The following is a 21,266-nucleotide window of genomic DNA, read 5'->3' as shown; positions in this document are numbered from 1 at the left end:
TTGAAAGAGATAGTAAATAAGAGCATGTTTGGAAGATAAGGAAATTCTGAGTTAGGATTAGGATTAACATTTTTTTTTTCTAGTTAGTGATAATCTATTAGTAACAAAAAAAAATAGATGGAATTAAAGGCGAGTAAAAGTTCAATTAAATCGAATTCCGGGTTGAGCGATCGATTTTTTATCAAAATTAAATGAATATTTTTTTTAAACTAACCAAAATGAAACTTTTTAATAAAATTAAACAAACTGGATTGGTAAAATATTGATTAATTTAATTTTTATTGAATTAATCGAATTAATTTTGTCCATGATAAATCAGTCATGGTCAGTCTCTAAGCCCAGATAAAGGAGAAATGTGTTAGGTTATCAACCAACGTTAAACTATGACAAATGTTCAATAAATGGATCTATTAAACTATTATGTCAATGCTAAGTTGTTCCCCAAAAGGAACGTATTATTGTTGGATTCGCCTCTGAAGGTAGTAGATACGATGATTAAGATAAAAATTAGTATCTATATGTACAAGAAATAAAATGTGTTGGCGAGAAGGCAAAGATGATAGAGAACTTAGATTTTAAGTTATGGTACATAGAAAAAAGTAAAATAAGAAATGAAGTGGGTACTATTGTAAATAATTCGTTAAAGGATGAAGTTGTAGGAGCAGTTAGAAAATGAGATAGAATTATAACCCTTAAGATAAGAGTAACAAAAGAAACTATGAACATAATTAGCATATATGCACCGCAAATAGGATTAAATGAAGCTACCAAATTAAGATTTTGGGATGACCTAAATGAAGTAATATAAAACATTCTACTAAATGAAATGATTTTAATAGGAGGTGATCTAAATGAGCATGCCGAAGTGAAAAATGAGGAATATGAGAGGGTACATGGGAGTTATGAGTTTGGAACGAAAAATTAAGAAGGAAAATTATATTGTATATTACGATAACATATGACCTTATATTAGCTAATATATTTTTTAAGATGAGTGAAGAACACTTGGTCACGTTCAAAAGTAGGAATAATAAATCACTAATTGATTTTCTTATGGTTAGAAAAAGGGATAGAAAGATTTGTAAAGATTGCAAGGTCATCCCTAGAGAAAACTTAACTACCCAACATATGTTAGTAGTATTTGATATACACCTCAAGTATAGTATCAATAGAAAGAAAATATATATAACTCCTAAAATTAAGTGGTGGAAGTTAAATGATAGGAAGCAAAATATATTTAAGGAGAAGGTAGGAGTACAAGCATTAGGTGAAATATACGATGACTCCAATATGACATGGGATAAGATGATATCAAAGTTGAAAATAGTAGCTAAGAGTGTACTCGATGAGTCAAAGGGACATGCACCGCTAAGTAAGAAATCTTGGTGGTAGAATGAGAAAGTACAAGAGAAAGTAAAAAAAATGAACAACTTATAAGGAATTATATATTTGTAAGAATGAGGAAAACTTAAGAAAATATACAATTGCCAAGAAAAATGCTAAGAAAATAGTGAACGAAGAAAAAAAATAAAATTTTTGAATGATTATATATCAAAAACTAAATATAAAAGAAGGGGAAAGAGACATTTATAAAATAGTTAAAGCGAGAGAAAGGAAGATAAGAAATATTATCCAAATAAAATGTGTTAAAGATGAATGTCATAGGGTACTAGTAAATGATGGAAAAATAAAAGAGCGGTAGAAGAGATATTTTTATCAACTTTTTAATGAAGGTAACTTAGATAATTTAAGTAAATTAAATAAGTATAGAAATATAAATTTTTATAATAGAATTCAAACTTCAAAAGTAGAACAAGCTTTAAATGGGGTGTACAATGAAAAAGCTGTTGGATTAGATGATATTCCGATAGAGGTATAAAAGTGCCTAGGGAAACAAGGTAACTTACAAAATTATTTAACATGATATTGAAAATATAAAAAAATATTCGATTAATGGAAGGTAAGTACTCTAGTTCCCTTATATAAGAACAAGGGAGACGTACAAAATTGTATAAATTATAGAGATATTAAATTAATGGGTCATACCATGAAACTTTGGGAAAGAGTAATAGAAAATAAATTAAGAAAGGAGACCACAGTGATTGAAAATCAATTTGGGTTCATGCTTGGAAGGTTGACAATAAAAGCTATACATCTTCTTAAACAATTAATTGAAAATTATCAGAAGTAAAAAGAAGGTCTACACATGATATTCATTGATTTAGAAAAAGCTTATGATAGAGTTCCAAGAGAAATTATATAGAGAATTCTAGAAAAGAGAGGTGTTAGCATAACCTACATTGAATTAATTAAGTATATGTATGATGATGTAACGACTAAAGTAAAAATTTTAGACGGAGTAACTAAAATATTTCCAATAAAGATAGGGTTGCATCAATGATAAGCTCTAAGTTCTTATCTTTTTACACTAATTATGGACAAACTCACTGTACACATTCAAGATATAGTACCGTGATTCATGTTGTTTGTAAATGATATTATTTTGGTAGATGAAACATGTGAAAGAGTAAATGTTAAACTAGAATCGTGGTGAAAAACATTATAAGAGAAAAGTTTTAGATTTAGTAGAATTAAAATATAATATATGGAATTTAAGTTTAACAATATTAGATCTAATACGACAATTATTAAGATAGAAGATGACGAGTTATCTGAAATTAATAGCTTTAAATATTTAGAATTATTTTTATAAAATGATGGAGAGATTGATAGAGATGTCTTACATATAATACAAGTAGGATGATTGAAATAGAGGAGAGCAACAAAAATACCTCTAAAACTTAAAGAAAAGTTTTATAAAATTACAGTTAGACTTGCTATATTATATGAAGTTGAATGTTGGATTATGACTTGAGCACATAAGCAAAAGATGAGAGTTGTAGAGATGAGAATGTTAAGATCAATGTGTAAACATACGAGGATGGACAAAATAAGATATAAGAGCATTAGAGAGAAAGTCAGAGTTGCATATATTGAGGAAAAACTCTAAGAGACATATTTGAGATGATATTGGTATGTACTTAGATGACCAATAAATGCTCGAGTTAAGTGATGTGAAATTATGTCAAACACGCAAATCAAATGAGGAAGAGGAAGACCAAAAAGGAATTTGGTTAGCAATAATAAAACAAAATAAATTTTATTTAAAATATAGATGATAATATAGTAGGGGATAGAGCTTAATGATGTAAATGAATCCATATAGTTGACTTCATCTAGTAGAATAAGACTTGGTTGTTGTTGTTGATACATTTTTCCAATTAACTTTTAAGTTGGTGACTTTGAGAACATGTGCTTGCTTATCATTACTAGTGACAACTTTGAGAATGAAGTTGGATATTATCCGTCATCCAAATCTCTAACAATTGTGATAATTGCAAAATGACTGAATTAACCTAAATAAATGATACTTTTTTAACAAAAAAATCAAAATTTTTGAAATAACTGAACTAAACTTTTAAATTCGGTTTGTTAATTCAGTTTAACTGAATTTTTGCTCATTCTAATTGCTCTACCTTGGCTTCATTTTTTTTTTGTATCTTATTAATCTTGAGATCAACTTGCTTTTTCAATGACTAGTTTTTTTTATACTTTAGCTATGAGGACGAGGAAAACGTCCTCAGAAATATGCTCACCTCGTTGGCGATGAACCAGTCACATTGCCGACCAAAGTGGTCTTGCTAGGTCGCTGGTGTCTTGTACTGCTCTGCCATCCCTCCTTGAGTCCTCGTCCTACTAAATGGTAATGCTTTGCAAATGATCCGTCAAGTTTTTGAATTATTATCGGGTTTGATCATGTTTGTTGTATAAGAGACTCGGTAGAAGCGTCATCCTCCGCATTAAGGCGAGGACTATGAATCAAGTTAGGGTTTGGGGCCACTGGCTATGTACCTTGAGCTCGTTCGCTCTTTTAGAGGTGGTCGTCGGTTGGTATTTTCATTCCATATCTAATAACTCCCTTTTCTTTCTTCTATTATTTGGACGTTTGATCTTCGCACAAAGGGAAGATGGTACAGTTCTTGATCTTTCTTTATGTATGTTGAAGGTTTCAATAGTTTTTATGGTCTTTTACGACCTGTTGAAGTTTCTTAGTGTCCTTGATCTTTCTCAGTTCGTTATTGGCCTCCCTCGTTATCTAATCCTAGCTTCGCCCCTGCTGATAGAGTATTTATGGATTTGGTAATAGGAGTAGATGGAGATTCCAACGTGACAAGAATAAGAGTAGATGGAGATTTCAACGTGGGAGAAAGGGCGGTGGATGGAGGCGGCAGAGCATGACATTCTAAAGCAACAGATGGAGACGTCGACGTAGCACGTGAGAGCGATAGAACAAGCATTAAAAAGACTTGTTATTGTATTGAATAGACATTGAGAGATAGGGATGTTGAAAGAGAACATAGTAAATAAAAGCATGTTTGGAAGATAAGGAAATTCTGAGTTAAGATTAGGATTAACATTTTTTTTCTAGTTAGTGATAATCTATTAGTAACAGAAAAATAGATGGAATTAAAGGCAAGTAAAAGTTTGATTAAATCGAATTAACTAACTAGGTTCAGTTAATTTAAAAAATTAGTTTTTTTAAAAAATAATTGATTAGATTCGATGTCCATTTTAAAATCTCTAATTCGATTAAACCGATTCAATCCTCCTTTTGTGATTATCATAATCATTAGAGATTTAAATGAGGGATAATTTGTGATTTTATATAATCTCTAATTATAGTCCAAAATTTAAAAGTTAATGAAATTGAAATATATTATTGTTAAAATTTTTAATTAATTTGACGAAAAATCAAATTAACCATATTTTAAAGCTCATTCCAAGATTTTTTTAACTCAAGTAACTCAATTTTAAATATTAATTTATTATTTATTTAAAAAAATATATATATTATTCAGGTTCTTAATTTCATTACTTAAAAAAAACAATTTGGATAAGCGAGGGCCCCATAATTTGTACGAAAATCTGTCCGAATGGTGAATGGTGTCTCGAACGGAACTGGCAATCCGACGGTCGCCGGAGATTTTTGACACCTGTGTTCACCAATTGCGGCCACCGCCCTCGCACCAACCATCCGATCGGTTCTTCGTCACATCGCTCTCATCTCGAGCCCTAGAGATCAGAAAGGGCATCTTCAATACACTTTATTATTGACATCGCCGCATCAAAGCTTCCATCTTTCCTTCTTTTTGTTGAAGAAATCGCGCTCGGGAGCGTTGGCAAGCCGCTGCCGGCAACAATGACAGGGAAGGAGATCTTGCACAAGATAAAGGTTCCTTTTCTTCTTCTTCTTCTTCTTCTTCTTCTTTTGGTTATCGCAAATTTGATTGCTTTGTCTAGAGCAGTGATCGATGGTCTCCTATTTGGTTTACGCATCATTTCTGATCTGATCGTGTCCCTCTTTTTAGCTTTTTCCCCCCTTAAGCTTTTGCATTGAATGCGTGTGTATTTCGTGGAGATCTAGGTCGTTGGGCTTTAGGAAATGAGAGTATGATTCGATTCTTTGTTGATACTAATCTGATAGATGCTGTTCTCTAGTTGTTTGTAGTAAGTCCGAAGAGAGTTGTAAATTGAGGTTTGAAGAAAAGGCAACTATTTTCTGCCCAATAGCATTGAAAACTTGTTTAAAAGGCTTAAAATTCATGTTTGTGTCTTTGAAAAAATATAGTTTGGCATTATACTCCAGTTTTGTAGTACAAAACTTTGCAATTTAGATTCTTGAGGAGGCACCTGAAAATTTTCCTATGAAAAACATTTTTATCATTGCATTTCATTCGGAGGTTTTAAAGTTTTTGTTGTTGCAAGTGTGGTTTACATAAAGGGGATGTGATTCTCTCAGGCCAAGGCCGGGTTTGCATCATCCTCAGATACCGGCAAGGGCAAGTGTAAAGTCTCAGGAAGAAGCATCAGGCATGGCTATCACTTGGTGAAAGGGAAATCGAGTCATCCAATGGAGGATTATCTAGTGGCAGAATTTAAGAAAGTCAATCACAATGAATTGGGTCTATTTGCAGTTTTTGATGGCCATTTGGGCCATTCAGTTGCTGATTACCTACGTGCTCATCTTTTCGAGAACATACTGAAGGAGGTAATTTGTTTCTTTGTCGTTGTTGCGCATAGACATTTGGAGATTTTGCAAATTTGTTGTTCATAACAAGAAAGTTTTAATAACGTCTTGTAAAAGTTATGTTCCATGCAGCCTGAATTTTTCAGTGATATAGAAACTGCAATAAGGAAAGCTTATGATAGAACCGACAACAAGATATTGGAGAAAACTGCTGAATTGGGTAGAGGTGGTTCTACTGCAGTCACTGCTATATTAATCAATGGTTCGAGGCTTGTGGTGGCGAATGTTGGAGATTCACGTGCAGTTCTTTCCAAGAATGGAGTAGCTATACAACTTTCTGTTGATCACGAACCGAGCATGGACCGAGAAATGGTCGAAGAAAAGGGTGGTTTTGTGTCGAACATTCCTGGTAAGCTGTGCTTTATTTTTATTTAGTTGTTGAAGATTTACTTGAGAAATATTGCAGATTTTTATACTTCTGAAATTTCTGAATTACTTTTATAGATACATGATCCCATTACCTTTGGCTCGATTAAGGGTATATTAGGTAACCAAAAATTTAACATTGTTAAGATCAATGGACAATAATTAAGAGATCACTAACATGTACTATTCGTTGAGGAAAGGAAACTTATTAAGAGAGAGAAGAATGACAATCAATGTGGAGAAGACGGAAAGTGTGTTTTTTGTTATTTACGCACTGAATAGAGGTGTATAGAACTGTAAGTTCTGTTACTATATTTTTGCTTGTAGATTATTAAACAATGAAGTTTGAAAAAGGAAAGTACTCAGATTTTGCTGCTTTTAGTTTAATGATTTGTTTACTTACTAAAATAAACTAGTTTTGCATAAGAAGTTGATACTTTTAGTGCTAGCCTGTTAGTTCGCTGCTGCATCTGCATCTCCAGCTGATCAGTTATATTAGGTTTTGTAAAATATATATCCTAACTAAATTTCTTCGTCATGAACCATAAGTTCATTTGAGCGAATGTTAAGAGCTCTAGACTTTGCGTATGAGAAATTTCTTGTTTACTTTGGAATCAAAGAGTGTATTATCCTTAAAAAGATAAATATACGGTTTCAGGAGACGTACCGCGTGTGGATGGGCAGCTGGCTGTGACGAGAGCATTCGGAGATGGGAGCTTGAAGAAGCACCTGAGTTCGGAACCCCACGTTGTCGACGAAACTGTAGACGATGATACAGAGTTTCTAATCCTGGCTAGTGATGGCTTATGGAAGGTAATGAACTCAACCAAAATGATTCTTAGTGACTTTAATCATAATGTATGTGCTTCATATTGGTTATGTAGAATCAAGAACATCATCTCCTTCAAAAGATTGACAGAATAAAAATCTTTTTAATGTTTTGTTTCACCAGGTTATGTCGAACCAAGAGGCAGTGGATTTCATCAAAGAGGCAAAGGATCCTCAAACAGCTGCCAAGAATTTGACAGAAGAAGCTGTTGCAAGGAAGAGCAAAGATGATATTTCTTGCATTGTAGTTAAATTCAACTAAAAGTAAAAAAAAAATAAAAATAATGTTTCAGTTCTATACAAATACTCTCGTTGAATTTAGTTTGTGTTTGCTGGTTTGGCTTGATTTTCTGCAATAAGTTAAACAAAAATGGCATGTAAAATGATGGATTGTAGAATATTGTAGATGAAGATACTATATGCCAGTGATATTTATTGTTATTAAAATAATATTTGTAAATGATTTTTTTTTTAAATGAAATTTTTAGATACAAGAAAGTAGAAATGTTTGATATGAAGGTTATAATGGTCAAAATCTGTTTCCCAGAAATAAAAGTAAGATAGTTTATTTTTTATTAAAAAAATAATTTTGATCTAAAATCTATTCCTGAGCTATTTTGTAAAATAGTTTGCTTTACATAATCAAGCATACTTTAGAAATAGAAATATTTTTTAAGTAAAAAAATAATTATAAGGACAGCTTTTGATAATTTAAAATTATTAGTGGTGTATTTTGGCAAATTGCCCTTAACTAATATTCTTCCAAAAAATCATCTTCACTTTGGTTTAGTATTCAATCAATAATCTTCCTTTCTTTTCGCTTCTCTCTTTCGATCTTTCTTTTCTCTTTTCTCTTTTTTGACACATTGGATTTCGTCTCTCTCTTTCGATCCATTGGATGGCTCATCTTATCACTCTCGACCTTTGATACTGAAAATCGACCCAATTTAACTTTTTGATCCAATCTGAAATCAATCAAGCTTAACCTTTGATCTTATCTGAAATCAATGAAATTGAACCGTGAGTTAGTTTCAAAGTTTATCAGAAAAAGACCTTGAACCAGGAGAGCATGTAGAACCGAGAAGAAGTAATATTAGGAAGTAAATCAAGGGTCTCTAGTGTAACGACTCCAACGCTCAAATCAGTGAAGTGAAGAAAAATACAAGAAGATGGACGGTAAAAGAATATGAGATGAGTTGGAGGTAAAAAAAAAAAAACACTTGCGTCTATGGGGGAGGGACCCTTTTATAATACTTTTGTAATCCCCTTATCAATTAAATGTCACATTAGAATAAGAGATATATCAAATTCGTGTATTTTTATTGTATTTTACAATCCCATCACTCATACGTTATTTATATCTCGTATTCTGTACAAAGACATGGTCCCACATGCCATGATAATTTCAAGTGCAACAATAATTATGAAATGAGCTTCTGAGTTGGAAGACCCATAGGTTGATGGATCTGTTAATATACATGTCCATCTTATAGGGAGTTGAAGGGTGCTTAACTTCGGGAGTCGGAAATCAGATTGGGAAGATGTAGGGGAATAGAGCCTCGTGAATCAGAGATATGATTGGGACGTTATAATAGAGGAGGACCCCATGAGTTGGAGATCCGATCGAATGGTGATATTTGATGTCTCAATTAATCATTCTCTTGGGTTGACTTATCTTTGACTTTGACTATCCTATTAACCAGAAGATTTACTTTCTGATTCTAACTGGGAACCACTTATATATCTGCCGCATCAACCTTCTTGTAAATGGATGAGATGTTATGGAAAAGTATGTTTGGTTTGCATTGAGCAAACTAAGAACAAATGAATAGCAAATGATTAGATATCGCTAAGATTTGTATATTAAAATAGAAGCTAGATCGGATGGTACATTTGGAGAAGCGAACTAGATCTATCGATCGAGGTTTTAGCTTTTGCATTTTGTATCCGGATATGCAATGTTTATAGTCGATCCGAGTTTGAACCGCTCACAGCTAAGGAAAGATCATGGAGACGACTCCCTTATGTTCCGCATTGTCATCTCTAGAAAGAAGATTTTCATGACAAAGGGGGCATTTCCAATTTGAAAGGGTAAATTTTTTTTTTAACTAAATTATTATATGAAAAGTCAACTACTTGGACAATAAGGATCTATGGTAAAATAACAACCACCATAACGACAATTCGAATTGCAACAAATTACAAATCAGCTATATCTCATTATCGTCGAACTCTATGCAATATTTCTTCCATAGACTGTTAAATCACAACTGTGAAGAGCAACACAGATTCAATAGCGAAACAACTCGTCGAGAATCATTCTCAGAAAATGTTTTGTAACAAAGTGAAGAATACCAATTGAAAGTAGAGATTCCTTTTACAAGACAATTTTGAAGACCTTTGAAGGTAATCGGTAGGATCATGTTAATTCTTGAACACTAACAAGACCTACTTTCACCCATCTTTGATGAAATCCTGAAGCAATTTCCATGAGCGAAGGCAAATCCTCCTGAAATCTTGTCTGTATAATATATACATCCCAAGGGATTAGATTGGATGCCGTTGAATTCAGGAAATAAATGAAGAACTGGTGAGCCCTTTCTATGTTTGTATTCCCGTATGGTAGATCAAAACCTGAACGGTGAAGATGGACTTAAGAAGTGGAGTTACATCATGAGAAACTAATCGACTGTCAGTTGCAATAACTCACCAACTCCCCTTTGATGAGGAAGGAATTGTACAAGGTTAAAAGTGATTCTTGCGCTTCTAACTTTTGCAAGCCTGAAAATAGTTCGCTACTAGCTGTATCCATGGAACTCGATTGGTTGGTTGCAGAGGCTACACGTTCCGGTATTCTCGTATATATCTGAACTTCTTCAGATGGAATTGATGTCTGAAGAGCAATATACTGCACACAAGAACCCACAATTATCGTCTTCCATATCAAGAATTACACAAGTATTTCAGGTATCGAAATGGTAGAGGAGAAACAGAAACTCACGTTGCAGAGGTGTCTAATTGATAATGTCGGTCGACAACAAAGATTCAGCTGTTCCAAATTTGGTACTCTCTCTTTGTCCAAAGGAACCAAGGTCAGATACACATCGAGCTAAAAAAAGAATTTAGATAAAGATATAGCTTTTGAGAAATTCACAACCTAAGGTACAAGAAAAATGATAGTGTTCTTACTGTTATTGTACCTCATCGTCATTGTCATCTAGACTTCGGAGATAGTCCACCAATTTGGTTATTCGCCCACCCTTGATCATCCGACCATTTAAGCCGCTCATATTACCATGTCTAGTTTGGCTACGTGCGCCATTCTTACCCCATGCAAGAATATCTCTGCTCCCTGCTTGCAAAGATGTTCCAATGTGTTCTCTGTTAGCTTCATTATCAACATTATCATCGCTGCCAGCACCCGCATTGATTTTGGCAGGGGAGGATCGTGGCGTGCTCCACCTCTTGCGTCTTTTTTTGGGCCTTCTATCAGGAGAGGGCTCATCTGCAGATGAATCATTGTTTACTATATCATTTGCATTTGCTTCGTCATCATCATCATCTGAGCTTGCAGCTGTAACATCACGACCGCAGCTACCACCTCTCCCATAGTTGCGATAACTTCCCTGTGATCTTCTAACAAAAGCTGCAGCTGTGGATTTTGCTGTTGATTTTCTCTTACCAACAGCCTCAGATTGTCGTCGAAATATCTCAGCTATGGATTCTTGTAGCTGTCACGGGAAAAAAAGTCAACTATAAGGTATGGAGCTTAAAAAATTAATAACTTTGCCATAGTCTCTTCCAATAAGAATGTACCTTCTTGTTCCGGTACATCTCTTCTTCGTGAAAAGATAGCTCCTAAAGCCAAAGGTTTGACAGAGTGAAGTAACCATTCTCAGCAAAAGGGAACTGCATAAAGTACCTGATGTACAAACAAAAGTCAGAATCACTTACCTCTTCCTCATATTTATCAATATCTGGGTACAAAGCTGCAATCAGCGCATCATAATTTGGATCATCTCTTAAAGATCGTCGACTCGCACAATGAGTACGACATGCTGGACATTCATTGTTCCTGAATGAATAAGATCATCTCAACTTAGTTTGAGTGCAAGAACCATCCAAGCTAGGTATATTAGTTCAGAACCAGTTAGAGTGGATTTTACTCCAGTATAAGCTCAAAAAGTAAACAATTTTTGAAGCATACCCCAGCCGCATTGATTTGTCGATGCATACCCTGCAAAACCGGTGCAAGCATTCCATGACCGTCCTCGTTTTCCTGATTATACCTGGAAAATAAAAGACTTCAGTAAATCTGAAGGACAAACTTCTCATCAGAGGGACTGTAGGAATGTGTGGAAACATTCATTGTCACGATAAGAAGAAGCAGAAACACACTTAAGGATAAGAAGTAGGGATGTAAACGAGCCGAACAGTATCAGGCTCGAGCTCGGCTCGTTTAAGTTATATTCGAGCTTGAGCTTGGCTCGAGCTCGAATCGAGCTTTTATCACAAGGCTCGAGCTCGGCTCGTTTTAGAATTATCAGGCTCGCGAACAGTTCGAGCTCGGCTCGTTATTAGCTCGATTATCAAAGTTAACGAGCCTAACTCGTTAAGCGAGCTCGGACTCGTTTTCGGGCTCATTTAGAGCTCGTTTTAGAGCTCGTTTTTTAGCTCATTTTAAGGTTCGTTTTAGAACTCATTTTTTTGGCTCGTTTTAGAGCTCGTTTAAGGCTCGTTTTAAGGCTCAATTTAAGGCTCATTTTTTTGGCTCGCGAGCCTATAAACGAACATGTTCGCGAGCTCACGAGCCGAATATCCTTAAGCTCGAGCTCGGCTCGATAAAACTGTCGAGCTCGAAATCGAGCTCGAGCTCGGCTCGATAAAATAAACGAACGAACTCGAACGAGTTTTTTACCGAATCGAGCTCCGAATAGCTCGCGAACCGTTTGGTTCATTTACATCCCTAATAACAAGAAGCCATAAGGGTTACCAACATCAAAATCATCCAACCATGTTTGCCCCAGGGACAACAAAGCTCTATGAAAGGCTACTAACAAAAGGGCAGCCTGATGCACAAATCTTCCACCAATATGGGATCTCAAAAAAGGATCTATTGTACGCAGTTTTACTCTGCTTTGCAAGAGGTTGTGTTTGAGACTCAAACCCGTGACCTCTAGATTACACGGCAATAACTTTAGGATTGCGCCAATGCTCCCTTTCATGCAAGGCCACTAACCAAATCAATTTCTATGTACATAGTGCTTTCTATGTACAAGTGCCACTCCTTGTGTGCTTTCTATATCATTAGGCAGCCTTATGGACATTCCACTCCGATTTGGTATTTGCCCGGACATGATAAGTGGTAGCCATGTGCCATAGGTTGCTGTATATCCCTTTCGCTCCATATACATATTTACCTTTTATCAAAAAAAAAAAAAAAAACTAACCAAATCCATTTAATTGTTTTTAATTATATTGAATAGAGTTTTGTTTGATTTACCTCTAATGCTTCCACTCGAATTGATTCAACTCATCTATTGCTGAATAGATGAACAATACTTTATTTCCAATCAACTTTCTATTGCATTCTTGGATGGATTAGACTGGCCAAAAGTTCACTAACCATCTATATCCTCACTTTGTCCTATTAATCCCTTTTTCACAACATCCGCCTTCACATAATTTACCTCTCTGGGTTTTGTTATATTTTTTTTCTCATTCTTGTTTCTTTTAGTGAGTAGCATATATGGTTTCATTTACTTCATGTATTTTTCTGATTTTCAACCGGTAGTGATGAGCCAATTTATTATTTCTGACGTCGGGATAGCGATTATCCTACAACTAAAGAGAATGGAAGAATTGAGGAGAAGACAAGAAGAGAAATCATCGTCCTCTAGATTTTTTTTGAAAAAGAAAATTTTATTTAATATTCGAAGATAATTCCTCAATAAGCTAAACAGAGGTTTATATAAACTGCATAACCCAAATAAAGGAAAGAAATTCTAATATATGAATTACAATTCCTAACTTGTAAAGAAAGAAAAAAAATTCTAAAAGAAAAGAAAAATTATTAACAAACTCACAATCATAAAATTCCTAAACGGACTCAAAATATAAAAAGATAGAAATTACCAAAAATACATAAAATATCAAAAAGTACCTTAAATATCAAAAGAATTAAACTTATCAAAAATAATGATAAAAATCTTGGGATCCTCCTGCACAATCACTGTGGGTTGAAAGAACTCGTCATCGAGTTTAGAGTAGTTTCAGGTGGTAGCCCAAGAGGAAGATTATCTGATACCAAATCGGCAAAATTTACTAGCAATTGTTAGACTTTGAAAATCCTTGTCAATCCAAATGACGAATATAGTTGTACTAGAACTCTGTTGACATCGTTCATTAAAATTTTGAAATTAGGTATATTCATTGGTTCAATGTCTTATCTTGAGATTACCAAACTCACTATGATTGTTTTTAATCACCAAGCATATACTCACCTTTCCCGACAAATTTAAGTTGTAAAAATCTTTGAAATCACTAGTGCAAATCCCATGCAATATCTTGCTTTCAAAGAATGACGACAATGCTGGTAACAACTATCGCAAGGGTACTCCAGGAGGAAGATCTTCTGGGATAAATTCAGCACAGTCTGAAAATAGTTGATGCACCTCGTCAACTCCATCATCATTATAAATCAATTCGCAAATCTCTTCAGTCTTGCTTCTAGGTCTTCCTCAGATGATCTACAATCAATTGCTTGATATAATTTGATAAAAGGTTCAGAATTACCTTGTTGGACAGAATATGAATATGGAATGAATAAATGATCATAATCAAGCACTTTGTCCGCTCCATAATCGTCATATACCGACTCGCTAATAACCTCAGTCTCGTCTCCAATTTGAGATCGAGATTCCTCTTCAATTACAGCATCTTCCACCACTTGCAGCATGTTAGGTTCATCAACTTCTTCTAGTTCAATTTCCTCTTCTAAATCATCTTCAAATCCGTCCAGGTCACCTCGGGCGTTGAAGTTATCACCCTCCATAGTGAAGTCTAATCCTCCTTGAACAAAGTTTGAGTATAATCGAAGAGAAGAAATTGACTTTTCATCTTCTCCCAATCCTTGATCTTGGTTTTGTCTTGTCTGTCTCGTGAATATCGTAAGTGCTCCTATCACGATGATGCTCGACCCTTGAGTCTGATGGTAATCAGCTTCACCTTCATCTGATCCAGAATTTACTTATAATCGAAGAACCGCTCCACTTTATTGATCCAATCAATAAAATTATGTTTGTGACGTACCAGAAAATTCGGGTAGATCAATTCGAAATCCGAGGTCTCCATATCAATCTTTTCGACCATGTACCTCGTGATCTTTAAAATTTTGCGTCGCCACCGCTACACGTTGGGTTAAATTTATGACTTTGCATTAGTAAATTCTCAATCTCATCTTGGGCGCTACGACTACGGTATGAGGCTTCCTCAACCGGAACCTACCTGGCACATCTATGATCATGACCACAACGACCTTCCATTGGATTCGACGCTCGACTTTCTCAATCGGAACTTGACTGTTCTGATACTAACACCGGGCAGGATAGCGATTATACTGCAGACTGAAGAGAAGGGGGAATTGAGGAGAAGACAAGAAGAGAACCACTGCCATTTTTTCGCAAAAGAAAATTTTATTTAATATTTGAGGACAATTCTATATAGCCTGCAAGACTACAAACCCTGAAACCCAAATAAATAAAAGAAATTTCATATATGGACTACAATTCCTAACTTGCAAAAAAAGACAAGAAACTCTAAAAGAAAGAAAAAAATATTAATAGACTCACAATTCTAAAATTTCTAAACGGACTCAAAATATAAAAATACAAAAGATAAAATTACCAAAAATACCTAAAAGACCTAAAATACCAAAAGAATTAAAATTACCAAAAATAATAATAAAAATCTTCAGATCCTCTTGCATCAATTTTAATCTAACTTAATGTCCATAGGAACAAAGTAAAGGAGAAGCTGACCTGTTAAGTTTATCTCTAGATTAATCCATATATAAAAATTTGATAAAATGGGAAGGGAAGAGATCAATTAACTAAAAAATGTGATAATCATAAAGATATTTTGTCAATGGTTTGGAACAAGACTGCATGGTTGCAAAAGCCTTACAAGAAAGAGAGTTATATCAAGTATCAACAATATTCATTTGTTTCCTACATTAGAATGAGTAAAAAAGAATTGCTAAATATGAAGAGTGAGGAATTTGATGAGTTGAGAAAATACATGATGATTATGCTTCCTAAAAGATTGTTAATGTTGCCTGTTAATTTATGATTTTTTGCATAAATATTACATGTTTTTTCAAATCAGTAAGCATAGCAGTTTGACTAGTACAGTACATCAATATGATTCCCGTATTGGTTGTAAAATGATCTTGTAAAAAAAATCATGCCAATTTGATCAATATTTGATCTGGTATGACCATGGTTTGAAATATAGTTTCAAGCTAGGTGCAGATGTTGTGTTGGGCTGATGGAAGATTCATCATAGTTGCTCATGGAAGCTCAATCCCGGTTGTTAGATCAGGTGCCGATGTGGTAAATGGGGTGAACACCACTTATCTACAATGTTAGTGTTCTATAGAAAAAACACAACAGAAAGTAAAGAACACAATAAAAGCACACAGATACGCAATGATTTAACATGGATTGGCAACCTCCCAAGGTTCCTCCATCCACGGTCTATGATGCTTTAGGTGGATCACTCTCAAATGTCACTATCTTTCTTTCTCCTCTTCAGTTAAGCACCGAAAGTGGAAAAACCTCTTAAATATTAGGGTGCAAGATTTGCAAAATATAAGAACAAATAAATAATTTTATGCTAGAAAATAGAGAATTGCTACTTTTGCAGCTACCTCAACTCCTTTTATAGCCTTCTTATTGAATTTAAACTTTTCTATTATCGTGCTGATGTGACAGCCATTAGTTGACTGTTGGCTTATCATTAGTCAATTGATCCCAACATCTTATCTGAATCCTATCGTTGCTTCTTCCATCTTCAGCTTCATTTGAATCAGTCCATGACCATCAATTGATTGCCCAGTCAACTATCCTATCCTACGACTATTCAGTCGACTAGCAAACATTCTATGAGTTTGCCGAATGATGAGTCACATGAGAGTTAATTGTCAATCAACTATTCCAACCACAATACCACAAACTAATTGGATCATCAGTCCACCTGGCAAATTACAATACCCCGAAACACTTAGGGTATCGAGTTTTTTCATCATCATTTATCAAATCTCCAACCATCATACGATTGACAACCCTAACTTCGATTATATCTATGGTCGAGTTTGCTTAAATTGTCATCTATCCTTGTCCCATGTACACAAGTCACTCCACTCGCATCTCTCATGGAATCTTTCCAAGTCTTAAGGTCTTCTCCCATCAAGTTACTCATCTTTCATATGCACTGAGCTCCTAGCTCCTCTTCGTGTCATCCTTCATGCCTTCGCTTACATAGTTCTTCCTTCAGCTCTATACTGCTCTGATGCTCCTTATCCCGCGATCCCTTGGATGCTTATGTCATCCTTTTTCAATCTCCATGGACCTTGTCTTATAATCCCTCAAATGTCCGCATCATCCTTCTCTAATCTCCACAGACCTCGTCTTGCGGTCTTTCAAATGGCCACACCTAAGGTTTAAAATTTCAACCCGTGCCGAGGTTTTGGTCTTGGACCGGAACGATACCGTTTCAGTACCGTATCGTGCCGTGTCGATATAGTTTCAGTATTTTTTAAATATAAAATATATTAATTAAAAAATAAAATATTTAACATAAATATTTTAAAAAATATATAAAAAATAATCTTAAAAAAAGAAAAAGATGTGAAAATAGATAAATAAATAAATAAAAATTTTATTACATTTTCTAAATTAAAATAAAAGAAATATAAAATTAATTAGATAATTTTATTAGGGTTTAATAAAACCTCTTTATATTATCTCCATCATAGCTAGAAGTTGATTAAAATAATTAATCTAAGTTTAATTAAAAAAAATCCGAAATTTGACACCACTGTGAGCTCGCGTGACTTCGACACTACCGCGGGGTTGCGCAACCCTGCAGCCAAGGTTGCGGGGATTGCGTGCCTCCTTTGGCGCGACTGCGGTAGTCATGAGACCCCTCTATAGTGGCTATAGGGTGGCGCGATGCCTCCGAGGCAGCAGTAGAAGGGTTATGCGACCCCTCCGCTGCTGTTGCGAGGTTGAGCGACCCCTTCACTATGGCCACGGGGCCACGCAACATGTTCCAGCTGTCGTGGGTCTGGTGCCGAGGTCGTGCCGGTGTCGATCACCAGGCGGAACAAGATGTTTCGCCCGTTTCGACCGTCTCGGCACGACACTTTAAACCATGGCCATACCATCCTCTAATCTCCACAAACCTCATCCTACAATCTCGTGTCATTCTTCTTTGATCTCTATGGACCTTGAGCCATCAAGCCATCAATCACCTTGGCCATGCCAAGTCAACTGTATACATAGTAGATCTTACACAATTTCACACACATATTAAATAAATCAACAAATCTAACTTAAACCCTTTGTCTAACCCATCAAAAAACTTAACTGCATAAATGCAGTAATGGAAAAGTTCTTGTATTTGCATTTTCTTTTTTACATAATCTTTATATTATAGATGTGAATTTTTTTGAAGGGGAGCCTTGGCGCAACGGTAAAGTTGTTGCTATTTGATCAAAAGGTCACAGTTCGAATCCTAGAAACAACCTCTTACAAAAAGCAAGGTAAGGCTGCGTACAATGAATCCTTCCCTGGGACCATGCATGGCAGGAGCTTCATGCACCGGGCTGCCCCCTTTTTTAATCTATAAGAGAATAGTGTTAAGTAATTTGTTAATATGCACCATGCAGTTTTATTGACTGCATTTAAAATTTAACTCACTTTCCAAATAAAAGTAGCTGTTGCACCTCTTCAATTCAATTAGTATTGTAGACCAACCAATGAGTTTTTTGTTGACATGGGTGAATTTGTGCACGAAGCTCCTGCTTCGATACCATGTGAAAGTGATTGGCTAATCACTTATCACAAAAGCTCGAGCACTATGAAAGGAACAAACTTAGTATATTTACATTCTTAACAAATAGCCAAAGAGAACATGCAGAAATAAATAGGAGAGAGTTCAGAAGCATAAACTTAACGTAATATTCCACATAATCTAATTTGTTTCATCTTTAACTACCGAATATGCAACATTGGGATATTTTTCAAGTTACTAGAAAATAAATATGAAGATTTTGAATTGAAAATGTATGTTAATTATGAAGCTAAAGGCAACTACATAAGTAGTATAACATGCAGATAAAATCTTAAAAGCTAGAATTTCCCTGAAGCAATCAACAATCAAGGTGACATGTACCACTATTAAACTTTGGATCAAGCGGGCATACCTAAACAGATAGGGCATTGTACCTCTTTGCGTATGTCTGCTAATTTCACTACGACAAATCTGTAAACCAAGGGGCCAGAATCATATTCCATGTAGGCAGCATATTTTCTTTAAATGCTAAAGCATACCAACCTCTGAAGGAGAAGTAAAGACAACACGGAAAGAAAATAAAGTTAAGATGAAAATTTTTACTAAATTAAAGTTTGAATGAGAAAGTATCGCCAAATTCAGTCAAGGGAAAAGGTACACGATCAGCACAAGGCAGGAATTCTTTGTAGATGAATGGATTTATAAATTTGTTGATAAAAATTTTAAGCATCATTTTGAATTGAAGCTGAAAAACCTTTGTCAAAATTGTAAGATAGATCATGGATTTGAACGAGGTCAATCTATAGACTCCAAACAAGAATATACAATTACTTTTGTACACTTATGGATTTGAACACATTGTTTCAAAATTCAGCATTAGTTCAGGAAAAGAATCTAAGTCGAGTAATCTGCTCCACAAACTCAACCCAGATAGATATAACTGAATTGATCACATTCAATGCCAGATAATGCTACAAAGAGAGGGAATCTAAAAAGACCTCCACAGACCATCAGAATGATCTAAGAGTGTCAACAATTGTAATAACCTTAAAATTGACATCCAAAAGATACCAATACATACATAGGCTGCACAAGTAAACTCAGGTCAAGCATTTGTTTCTCTTTTCTATATCTTGTAATTTGAAGTGATGGATTGCCCCACAGAGTTAGGAAGTGATATAAGAATTACTCAGATTAGCTACCTGTTACCTGTATATGATGCCAAGGGATTTTAGATTATTGATTACAGCGCTTCAATTCTTATAACAAGTATATTGTCAAGGAATTCAACCTACCTAGCTACCTTTTTGCGCATCTCCCTTTTCTAAGGTTGAAGTTCACAGCATTATAGCAATTTACAGGGGTTACGGGACAACCAGGAGCGAGCTAACGTTGGGGCTGCTGCAAGTAACAAGGAGAAGGTCGCATTCGATACTTGGATGTGCAAGAATCATCAGTCACAGATAACCAATAACAATTGGCGTATTATCGTAAACATTTTTACTCTTTAGCATACACGTAAGCATCAAGGTTCCAATTCCCAACTCTGCTAGCTCAAACTAACGATGCCCGCCTAGTCGCAACCATAACCAAATATCGTCAGAGAACATGAAGGTAACACGATCGAATGGAAGACAAATCCCTTGACGAGATCAGATCTACTGAGCTGGCAAGCGTTCGCCGGCGACGGGTCAAAAAGCGAACGCCACCAAGACCATCCCGAATCCACGAAACCAAAGAGAGAACGAGATAACTAAACGACAAGGAAAAGAGGCACTTACTCATCCGCGTAGTCCTCATCATCTTCCGACTCGCTGTCGCCACCTTCCCCCTCGCAACCTGCGTAGCCAAACAAACGCCGCCCGCGCGGCATCCCAAGGTTGAGATTCCTCGACCAAAATAAAAAATCTGACAGAGAGAAGGCGGGAGGAGGCGTGGCCACCACTACCATCCTGTTCCTGAGGCAGATTGGAGGGCGATTTCTCCTCCTCCTTAACCGCCGTTACCACGGCTTCCTCTTCCTCATCCTCCTGCTGCTGCAGCTGCGAAGGGGGCTCCGGAGGGGCGTCATCGGAGGGCAGAGGCGGCGGCGGCGGAGGAGGCATCGGGCGCTTTTGGGCAGGCATTTCGATCGGAAGTGACGAGATAGAGAGGCGCAGAGAAGCGAGGCGTCCCAAGCTAAATACGACCTCCCGTTCTCAGTATGTATACGTATGCATACGTATATGTCTACACATTTTCCCGTATTTTTCATGTATTGTTTCTCTTGTGCAAATTTACAAATACGCCATCCATTTATAATCAAATTTATAAATAGACTGATTAGAATTAAATAACTGATTAGCATAAGGAGTTTTGACTGAAATTACAAAAAAAAAATATAATTATACATTTAATATTAATAATTAAAATTGGACTTGACTCGGCCCACTAGCCAAGCATGACCTAGGCTTGTGGGCCACAACCGTCCCACAGGCCAAGCATGGCCTAGTCTTGTTTATTTTAATTATTAATATACACCTATTCACTAAGAAAATTTATTTTAAAAGCTAATGTTTTTCTTTTGGTTTCATATAGCAAAATAATTTAGAGAGTTTAATTAATTTTAAACCATCTAAAAATATTTTGTAAAATATATTAATTTATATAATTTTTATTAATATAAATAACATGATACAAGGCCGAGTATTAAGATAGTCTTTCTTCAATATATTTAAGCACTTTCCTTATAGTTGAGCTAAGCATCAAAGGGCAAGAACGGCGGTGATGATGTTAATGGCGATTCAAACTTTGCCTTTTTACAATCACTAAATGGTCCCTCGAGTTGTAGCTACATGCCTAGCTTGAG

The 21,266-nt window shown here is 35.5% G+C and overlaps 2 protein-coding genes across 4 annotated transcripts; one reads left to right on the top strand and one right to left on the bottom strand.

The window, feature by feature from the left end:
- The first annotated feature begins 5,070 nt into the window (after nt 1–5,070).
- LOC122008487 (probable protein phosphatase 2C 62) lies at nt 5,071–7,789 on the top strand. The gene is made up of 5 exons (XM_042564235.1): nt 5,071–5,293; nt 5,861–6,109; nt 6,221–6,497; nt 7,173–7,327; nt 7,467–7,789. Exons 1-5 carry the CDS (start codon nt 5,261–5,263, stop codon nt 7,602–7,604), a joined length of 852 nt encoding a protein of 283 aa, XP_042420169.1. The 5' UTR covers nt 5,071–5,260; the 3' UTR covers nt 7,605–7,789.
- A 1,847-nt stretch (nt 7,790–9,636) lies between these two features.
- On the bottom strand, nt 9,637–20,580 carry LOC122008486 (putative E3 ubiquitin-protein ligase RING1a). 3 transcript variants are annotated; one of them, XM_042564231.1, is made up of 10 exons: nt 20,364–20,580; nt 20,200–20,257; nt 18,831–18,889; nt 11,550–11,631; nt 11,297–11,417; nt 11,159–11,200; nt 10,543–11,073; nt 10,344–10,451; nt 10,053–10,250; nt 9,637–9,976 (listed from the first exon to the last, which is right to left on the bottom strand). In XM_042564231.1, exons 1-10 carry the CDS (start codon nt 20,542–20,544, stop codon nt 9,944–9,946), a joined length of 1,413 nt encoding a protein of 470 aa, XP_042420165.1. In that variant the 5' UTR covers nt 20,545–20,580; the 3' UTR covers nt 9,637–9,943. The 3 variants fall into 3 exon arrangements, with proteins under 3 accessions (XP_042420165.1, XP_042420166.1, XP_042420167.1); XM_042564232.1 differs by having other exon boundaries at nt 20,367–20,580; XM_042564233.1 differs by lacking the exon at nt 18,831–18,889 and having other exon boundaries at nt 20,367–20,580.
- Between the last annotated feature and the right edge of the window lie 686 nt (nt 20,581–21,266).

The sequence above is a fragment of the Zingiber officinale genome, chromosome 8A (assembly GCF_018446385.1).
Source record: "Zingiber officinale cultivar Zhangliang chromosome 8A, Zo_v1.1, whole genome shotgun sequence".
Taxonomy (NCBI): domain Eukaryota; kingdom Viridiplantae; phylum Streptophyta; class Magnoliopsida; order Zingiberales; family Zingiberaceae; genus Zingiber; species Zingiber officinale.
Note: the sequence above shows the minus strand (reverse complement) of the source record. Positions and strands in the feature narration are given on the sequence as shown.